The 9,663-nt window shown below is 45.5% G+C and overlaps 1 protein-coding gene across 1 annotated transcript; it reads left to right on the top strand.

The window, feature by feature from the left end:
• Nucleotides 1-7,160: 7,160 nt before the first annotated feature.
• On the top strand, nt 7,161-9,252 carry LOC134929479 (putative nuclease HARBI1). Its single transcript, XM_063925092.1, has 2 exons — nt 7,161-8,346; nt 8,445-9,252. Exons 1-2 carry the CDS (start codon nt 7,584-7,586, stop codon nt 8,702-8,704), a joined length of 1,023 nt encoding a protein of 340 aa, XP_063781162.1. The 5' UTR covers nt 7,161-7,583; the 3' UTR covers nt 8,705-9,252.
• Nucleotides 9,253-9,663: the final 411 nt, after the last annotated feature.

Raw genomic sequence — 9,663 nt, 5'->3', positions numbered from 1 at the left:
TGCAAGGACCAAGTGGATATGCAATGTGTGAATTCTTACCAATACTCGTCAGAGATGGGGATAGAGAGAGAGAGAAAAAAAACATTTCACAGATACATTTACAACGTTTCACCTGGTCATTCCTGTGTCTTTCAGTGAATGACCTCCCACTTTATTAACCGTTACCTCAGGCTTACCATCCGTCGTATGATCACCTTTCTTGACTACCTATCATGGGTGTGGCCCCAAATTCTTCCTATATGATCTCTGATTATAATGGTGTGTGTTGTAATTTTGCTCATTTCTTGGTCTAGGGGGTCTAACTTTATGTGGGTTATTACAGTTGCTGGCATAATGCCCTTCTTTTCTACAATGGTAACAAATCCTTGGCTTTCTCCATGTGCTAGGGGCCTGGGGTTCTGGTCGACTTGAAGCATCCTCTAGTGCTTGGATGTTCAGTGTCATCAACCGCTCTCCCTGCGCTTCCCTGGTTCTTTGGATATTTCGGTCATGCTCGATAGCGGACTCTCTTAATGCCGCAACCGAGATACCTCTCCAATGAGGTATTGAGGTTTGTACCCTAATTTTTAGTGTGTCTTTTAAGTTGTTCATTAATACGGACACAGCTACCTCTCTGTGGTGTACGTTAGTTTCAATGTCATCTATACCAGTGTACCTAGCCATATCCTGCAGAGCCCGGTGAAAATACTCTTCTGCGGATTCAACTTCTTTTTGTTTTATTGTAAAGATTTTATTCCACTTTACTACTGTAGGAAAATATTCTTTCAACTGTAGATTGATTCTTTTTACATTATCTTGGTTATACTCGTTTGTTAGTGGCACTTCCTCATCTAGCTTACAATCAGCGATAAATTTCAATGAATCAACATCGGGGGGTAAACATGCCCTCAAAACTGTCCTCCAATCTTTGTTATTTGGCTCTGCAGTGTGTCCTAGCACTCTAATGTATCTTTGACAAGCAACTAAGTCTTTCCTGGGATCAGGAAATTCAGACAGAATTGCTCTTAATTCTGTTCGGGAAAAGGGGCAGTACATGGCGATGTTCCTGACGGGAGTGAATCCTGAAGTGTCAGTTTTCCCATTTGGTACTGCAATTACCCTAACAGGATTAAGTCCAGTAACGTCATTCTGAATTGATTTTCCGATATAGGGTACATTTGTTTGTGCGTGATGTATAATACCATACATACCTGTGGACACGACCTCACCTGACCCTCCATTAGGGGGTTTGATTACAGTTTTTACCGATTGGGTCGCGTCCACCTGGACGTCTTGTGTGATGGCTTCTGGAAGAGGTGCCGACATCGTTCTGGGTTCACTTTCTGGTTGGTGTTCCTGAGGAAAGTTTAACATGGGGTGCGACTTGCATGGGTTAATAGTTGTACATTCAACAGTATTACAATTATCTTTGTTACATTTATTACACTTATTCTTATCATCTATACTACAGTTGCTAAGAGCGTTTTTATTGTTCACCCTTGTGCTTTTCTCCGCAACCACCATCCCCTCCATTGTCATGTCTCTCCTCTCAAGATGAAAGTTAGGTGAGTAAGTTACATTTCTCTGCATTTCACTCTCCTGTTGCCATATCTGTAAACAATCATAATGCTTGATTCGTCTCTTTGCTGATTTAATGAGACATATCCTTCGCCTTAAATTATGCAACACCTCTGAGTTAAAACTACCTATCCCGGGAAATGGTACCTTATCCCCCGCAGTCATTCGTGTCCATTCATCACAAAAGGTCTCAGTGTGGGGACCATATTTCCCCCACATTACTAACCGAGCAGACCCTCGGGGTCTGCAAGCCTCTGGAGTCTGAATCCTGACCTCCGACCGTCTCTGTATTGTGCACTTGGCTGCCATTGTGGACCTTTTTAACACAGAAAAACTTCCTAAAATGCACCAAACACAGAACTTCGTTGGAAATCCTTAAAGCTCTTCCACTGAACTTCTTCTGCTCCGGGTATCTCCGTTCCGCCTTCTAGCAGACACGTGTAGCCGTTGCAGGCCCTATCTCTAGAGATTTTCCTGAGAAAATTCCCTTCCTTTTTCTTTTACACAAATCACGCTTGCATGTGCTCCCTACAACACGTATGAGGGCAAAATTTACGCATGGATATACGACCTCATATCACGTTGCGTTATTGGTCACACATACAACCGTGCGGTCCAATCGTACCACTTATAGACACTTGTTGCCCATAAATGGTAGGATCATTGGAGTCTCCCTACTGTGCTCCAAAACAGCCAGAGCGTAATACAACGAAAACTTTATCACACTCTGTTGCACGTTTTCACTTCAGACCGTGCTCATAGATCACACAGCTTCACAAAGTCCACAAAGCGGGGTTCAATACCGTTTTATCACACAGATCACAAAGTCCACAAAGCGGGATTCAATACATGACATTGGACAACGCCAGCATTATTGTGTGTGCATTACATCTGGGCAAATTCCAGCACATCCCATGTTTTGCACATACATTGAATTTGGTGGTGCAGAATTATTTAAAAAATGACAGGGGCGTGCAAGAGATGCTGTCGGTAGCCCGAAGAATTGCGGGCCACTTTCGGCATTCAGGCACCGCGTACAGAAGACTGGAGCACCACCAAACATTCCTGAACCTGCCCTGCCATCATCTGAAGCAAGAGGTGGTAACGAGGTGGAATTCAACCCTCTATATGCTTCAGAGGATGGAGGAGCAGCAAAAGGCCATTCAAGCCTATACATCTGCCCACGATATAGGCAAAGGAGGGGGAATGCACCTGACTCAAGCGCAGTGGAGAATGATTTCAACGTTGTGCAAGGTTCTGCAACCCTTTGAACTTGCCACACGTGAAGTCAGTTCAGACACTGCCAGCCTGAGTCAGGTCATTCCCCTCATCAGGCTTTTGCAGAAGAGGCTGGAAACATTGAAGGAGGAGCTAAAACAGAGCGATTCCGCTAGGCATGTGGGACTTGTGGATGGAGCCCTTAATTCGCTTAACCAGGATTCACGGGTGGTCAATCTGTTGAAATCAGAGCACTACATTTTGGCCACCGTGCTCGATCCTAGATTTAAAACCTACGTTGTATCTCTCTTTCCAGCAGACACAAGTCTGCAGAGGTTCAAAGACCTGCTGGTGAGAAAATTGTCAAGTCAAGCGGAACGTGACCCGTCAACATCTCCTCCTTCACATTCTCCCGCAACTGGGGGTGCGAGGAAAAGGCTAAGAATTCCTAGCCCACCCGCTGGCGGTGATGCAGGGCAGTCTGGAGCGAGTGCTGACATCTGGTCCGGACTGAAGGACCTGCCAATGATTACTGACATGTCGTCTACTGTCACTGCATATGATTCTCTCACCATGGAAAGAATGGTGGAGGATTATATGAGTGACCGCATCCAAGTAGGCACGTCAGACAGTCCGTACGTATACTGGCAGGAAAAAGAGGCAATTTGGAGGCCCTTGCAGAAACTGGCTTTATTCTACCTAAGTTGCCCTCCCTCCAGTGTGTACTCCGAAAGAGTGTTTAGTGCAGCCGCTCACCTTGTCAGCAATCGGCGTACGAGGTTACTTTCAGAAAATGTGGAGAAGACGATGTTCATCAAAATTAATTATAATCAATTCCTCCGTGGAGACATTCACCAGCAGCAATTGCCTCCAGAAAGTACACGGGGACCTGAGATGGTGGATTCCAGTGGGGACGAATTAATAATCTGTGAGGAGGGGGATGTACACAGTGAAAGGGGTGGGGAATCGGAGGATGATGATGAGGTGGACATCTTGCCTCTGTAGAGCCAGTTTGTGCAAGGAGAGATTGATTGCTTCTTTTTTGGTGGGGGCACAAACCAACCAGTCATTTCAGTCACAGTCGTGTGGCAGACCCTGTCGCTGAAATGATGGGTTCGTTAAAGTGTGCATGTCCTGTTTATACAACATAAGGGTGGGTGGGAGGGCCCAAGGACAATTCCATCTTGCACCTCTTTTTTCTTTCATTTTTCTTTGCATCATGTGCTGTTTGGGGACAATTTTTTGGAAGGGCCATCCTGCCTGACACTGCAGTGCCACTCCTAGATGGTCCAGGTGTTTGTGTCGGCCACTTGTGTCGCTTAGCTTAGTCACACAGCCACCTTGGTGCGCCTCTTTTTTTTTTTTTTTGCATCATGTGCTGTTTGGGGACAATTTTTTGGAAGTGCCATCCTGTCTTGATTGACACTGCAGTGCCACTCCTAGATGGGTCAGGTGTTTGTGTCGGCCACTTGTGTCGCTTAGCTTAGTCACACAGCCACCTTGGTGCGCCTCTTTTTTTCTTTGCATCATGTGCTGTTTGGGGACATTTTTTTGGAAGGGCCATCCTGCCTGACACTGCAGTGCCACTCCTAGATGGGCCAGGTGTTTGTGTCGGCCACTTGTGTCGCTTAGCTTAGTCACACAGCCACCTTGGTGTGCCTCTTTTTTTCTTTGCATCATGTGCTGTTTGGGGACAATTTTTTGGAAGTGCCATCCTGTCTTGATTGACACTGCAGTGCCACTCCTAGATGGTCCAGGTGTTTGTGTCGGCCACTTGTGTCGCTTAGCTTAGTCACACAGCCACCTTGGTGCGCCTCTTTTTTTTTTTTTTGCATCATGTGCTGTTTGGGGACAATTTTTTGGAAGTGCCATCCTGTCTTGATTGACACTGCAGTGCCACTCCTAGATGGGTCAGGTGTTTGTGTCGGCCACTTGTGTCGCTTAGCTTAGTCACACAGCCACCTTGGTGCGCCTCTTTTTTTCTTTGCATCATGTGCTGTTTGGGGACATTTTTTTGGAAGGGCCATCCTGCCTGACACTGCAGTGCCACTCCTAGATGGGCCAGGTGTTTGTGTCGGCCACTTGTGTCGCTTAGCTTAGTCACACAGCCACCTTGGTGTGCCTCTTTTTTTCTTTGCATCATGTGCTGTTTGGGGACAATTTTTTGGAAGTGCCATTCTGTCTTGATTGACACTGCAGTGCCACTCCTAGATGGGCCAGGTGTTTGTGTCGGCCACTTGTGTCGCTTAGCTTAGTCACACAGCCACCTTGGTGCGCCATTTTTTCTTTGCATCATCTGCTGTTTGGGGACAATTTTTTGGAAGTGCCATCCTGTCTTGATTGACACTGCAGTGCCACTCCTAGATGGGCCGGGTGTTTGTGTCGGCCACTTGTGTCGCTTAGCTTAGTCACACAGCCACCTTGGTGCGCCTCTTTTTTTCTTTGCATCATGTGCTGTTTTGGGACAATTTTTTGGAAGGGCCATCCTGCCTGACACTGCAGTGCCAATCCTAGATGGGCCAGATGTTTGTGTCGGCCACTTGTGTCGCTTAGCTTAGTCACACAGCCACCTTGGTGCGCCTCTTTTTTTCTTTGCATCATGTGCTGTTTGGGGACAATTTTTTGGACGTGCCATCCTGTCTTGATTGACACTGCAGTGCCACTCCTAGATGGGCCAGGTGTTTGTGTCGGCCACTTGTGTCGCTTAGCTTAGTCACACAGCCACCTTGGTGCGCCTCATTTTTTCTTTGCATCATGTGCTGTTTGGGGACAATTTTTTGGAAGTGCCATCCTGTCTTGATTGACACTGCAGTGCCACTCCTAGATGGGCCAGGTGTTTGTGTCGGCCACTTGTGTCGCTTAGCTTAGTCACACAGCCACCTTGGTGCGCCTCTTTTTTTTCTTTGCATCATGTGCTGTTTGGGGACTATTTTATTGAAGGGCCATCCTGCCTGACACTGCAGTGCCACTCCTAGATGGGCCAGGTGTTTGTGTCGGCCACTTGTGTCGCTTAGCTTAGCCATCCAGCGACCTCGGTGCAAATTTTAGGACTAAAAATAATAGTGTGAGGTGTTCAGAATAGACTGGAAATGAGTGGAAATTATGGTTATTGAGGTTAATAATACTATGGGATCAAAATGACCCCCAAATTCTATGATTGAAGCTGTTTTTTAGGGTTTTTTGAAAAAAACACCCGAATCCAAAACACACCCGAATCCGACAAAAAATTTTCGGTGAGGTTTTGCCAAAACGCGTCCGAATCCAAAACACGGCCGCGGAACCGAACCCAAAACCAAAACACAAAACGCGAAATATTTCCGGTGCACATCACTAATATATATATATATATCTCTTAAGACAGCATCTTTAATATATATATATATATATCTCTATATATACACATATATATATATATATATATATATATATCTACATACTAGGGTCTCAATCTCTGTTAATATGGTAACTGTCCACGCTACCACAGCGCTATAAACCCATGCCGACGCCATCGCCGGTCTGAGTAGTGTACCAGAATGTGCACGCTATCTGCAGGATCCCTGAGAATAGCTGTTACGACAGGGCTACCTTTTGTGACACCCTAGGGGAAGATTCCCATTGTATCCTGGCCCTAGTGGGGAAAGGATGCTGCCTGAGAATTCTTTGTGGGAAACTGCAGTCTCTTGTCTGGAGATTCCCGCTCTTTTTTATCATGAGAGGAGGGAAATTTACCTCAGCTTTCTTCCCCTTCAACATGTGTACCCTTGTGTCAGGAACAGATGAGTCATCAGTGATATGCAAATCATCTTTTATTACAATAATCATATATTGAATACTTTCCTGCCATTTTGGCTGTAACTTTTCATTATCGTAGTCGACACTGGATAGTGAGCATTGAGAGACTCTGAAGATCTCTGCAACAGAGGGACAGACATGGCTAGATTTCCTGTCTGTTCTCTAATCTTTTGTGCCATAAATTCACCTTAGCACTTACACATATCCAAACCGGTGTCGGCGTTGTCGACGGAGACACCCTCTCACACACATATTAGCTCCATCTCCTCCTTAGGGGAGCCTTTTACCTCAGACATGTCGACACACACGTACCGACACACCAGACACACAGGGGATGCTCTATTTGAAGACAGTTCCCCCACAAGGCCCTTTGGAGAGACAGAGGGGTATATGCAATTGCAGGCGAATTCCAGAAATAGTCGAATTCTGGAACTTTTTCGCCTCAAAAAAACAATTCGCCTATGCAGTACAGTACTTTATCGCAAAAAAACGGACATTCAAAATTCGACTTTTGGCAATTCGACTTTTTTCGCATTCGACTTTTCTGCAATGGTACAGATGCTGCAATTCGTCCAAAGCATATTCAATTCAAGTTTGGAAATTCGCCTGCAGTGCTTTTCGACCGCAAATTCGACTATTTCAGTCCGCCTCAGTTGACTGGCGGGATCTAAAAAAAAAATTTTAGTACATGATTTTTTTTGATATTTGAGGATTGCTAGTAGCATATCTATTTATATTTGAAAGGATTATCTACTTGGTTTGTCTTTTTTTGCTTCACAAGTATTATTTAATTGATTTTTTAAAGGAATATTTTTTTCTTCAATCTCCTGAGGGAAATTTACCCATGATTCCACAGTTTTACCCAGGATACACTTCTGCAAAGCCCCTCCTATCTCCTCACTCCCAGGTTTGAGACTACAGGGAGAAGGAGCCATTTTACAGTCAGCTCTGTGGAATCGTTTTTTTAGGAAAATTCCTGCGTTTTAAAACACATTCCTATTTTTGTACTGACTACAATGATGGAGCCTTTTTCTGACCAGATTGTGATGTTCATGCTGGCTGCAAGCATGATGGAGGAAGAAAGTGCTGATGAACATCAGGATCCAGGTCAGCAAATGTCTGCATTGGGTGAGCCAGTATTGCGGGTTTCATTTCCACGTCCACGCCAGTATCGCACTAGGCGTGAACTGGAGGATCTCAGCGAGTTCGAGGTGATACAAAATTATCGCTTATCGACTCGCGACATATATTCGCTGTTCGCTCTGTTGGAGGCCGACTTGGAACCTCGGGCACGGACAAATCGTGCAATCAGCGGTTTTCAGAAACTGCTGGGGACGTTACATTTTTTGGCGTCAGGCACATTCCAGCCTACACTGTCTCAAACATGCGGTTTTTCACAGTCGACACTGTCGCGCTGTATAACCCAGGTCATTAGGGCTTTCCGCAAATTGACGATCCAGTACATTACATTTCCAGAGACGGACAGCGAATGTCGTGAGATCAAATTAGGCTTTTTCAACAAATACAAATTTCCCAATGTGCTGGGCGCGATTGACTGTACCCACGTGCAGATCAGACCGCCACGGAATTCAGAGGAATGTTTTCGGAACCGAAAACAGTTCCATTCCCTGAACGTGCAAGCGGTCTGTGATGTAAACATGAGATTTTTGAACATTTTTGTTGGATTTCCTGGATCATCTCACGACTCCTTCATCCTAAGCCAGTCATCGCTGTTTGACAAGTTCGAAACAGGAAACATGCCTGGTGGCTGGCTGTTAGGTATGTATTTTCATTCTTTTATTTTTTTATTATTTTATTAATATTTTTTTATTATTATTTTTTACAAGTACCTAACATTTTTTTTATATTTTCTATAGGCGATGCGGGTTATCCAAACAAACCGTGGCTGTTGACCCCATTGTCTAATCCTGTTGGTAGAGCAGAAAAACGTTACCAAGAGACACACATTGCATCGAGGCAAATAATTGAACGTGCCTTCGGTGTACTTAAAAGCCGGTTTCGATGTTTAGACACTTCTGGCGGTGCTCTTTTGTACTCACCGTCGAAGGTTTGCGGCATGGTAAATGTGCATGTTGTATTTTACACAACATATGTGTCGCAAACCGTTTGCCGGTGACTCTTCGTCGTAGTGCTTTCCGACGCAGGAACCGGTCTTCTGCTCTACCGGTGGGTATGGGCGAAGGAGAGGATTCCCGGCGGACATTGATCCAAAATTATTTTGCAGTTGCCTGTGAGTATACTGACAACATTTGTATTATCGTGTAAACTGACATTGGAATATTTTTTAAAAAACCTCTTCATTTATCTATTTCAGAGTTTTACATCCTGTTGATGTATATCCCCAGGCCCGTTTGTACAGTTCGTTCCCCCCTGTTTTATCCTGTTGGGTTACCGCAAATATTTGACCCTTTTATCCAACTCTACCATGGGCGACCTACTGGAGATGTGGACCTGACCCTCCGCCATGTAGCAGACAACCCCCTCAGGTGAGATGTATTGACCAAGACTCCCTTGTCCAAAATCACCCCGGCATGTCCAAAGTGCAGCCCTCCGGCATTTGCAAGACTGCACATCCAAACATTCCCTCCTGATACACCAATGCTTGTCAGGGAATGTTTGGATGTGTAGTGACGCGAGTGGCGGAGGGTTGCATTTGGACCCACTGTTCCCCGCTTGTGTTGTGTGGACTTTATGTACCTCTTCTTTCCAGTCCCAGGGTGACACTATTACCCACATCTGGAAGCTCAAACTGTTCTCTTCCACAGGTCCTGCGATGTATCTTCCCAAGTGGCGTGGATGTGAAGAGACACGACATTTCAACTGATGTTCCATGGCCGACCTACTGGTGATGTGGACCTGACCCTCCGCCATGTAGCAGACAACCCCCCCTCAGGTGAGATGTATTGCCCAAAACTCCCATGTCCAAAATCACCCCGACATGTCCAAAGTGCAGCCCTCCAGCATTTGCAAGACTGCACATCCAAACATTCCCTGAAACACCAATGCTAGTCAGGGAATGTTTGGATGTGTAGTGATGCAAGTGCAGGAGGGTTGCATTTGGGCCGCTGTAACCCG

Source organism: Pseudophryne corroboree, chromosome 5, assembly GCF_028390025.1.
Source record: "Pseudophryne corroboree isolate aPseCor3 chromosome 5, aPseCor3.hap2, whole genome shotgun sequence".
Classification (NCBI taxonomy): Eukaryota; Metazoa; Chordata; class Amphibia; order Anura; family Myobatrachidae; genus Pseudophryne; species Pseudophryne corroboree.
This window is presented reverse-complemented; position numbering and strand designations above follow the sequence as displayed.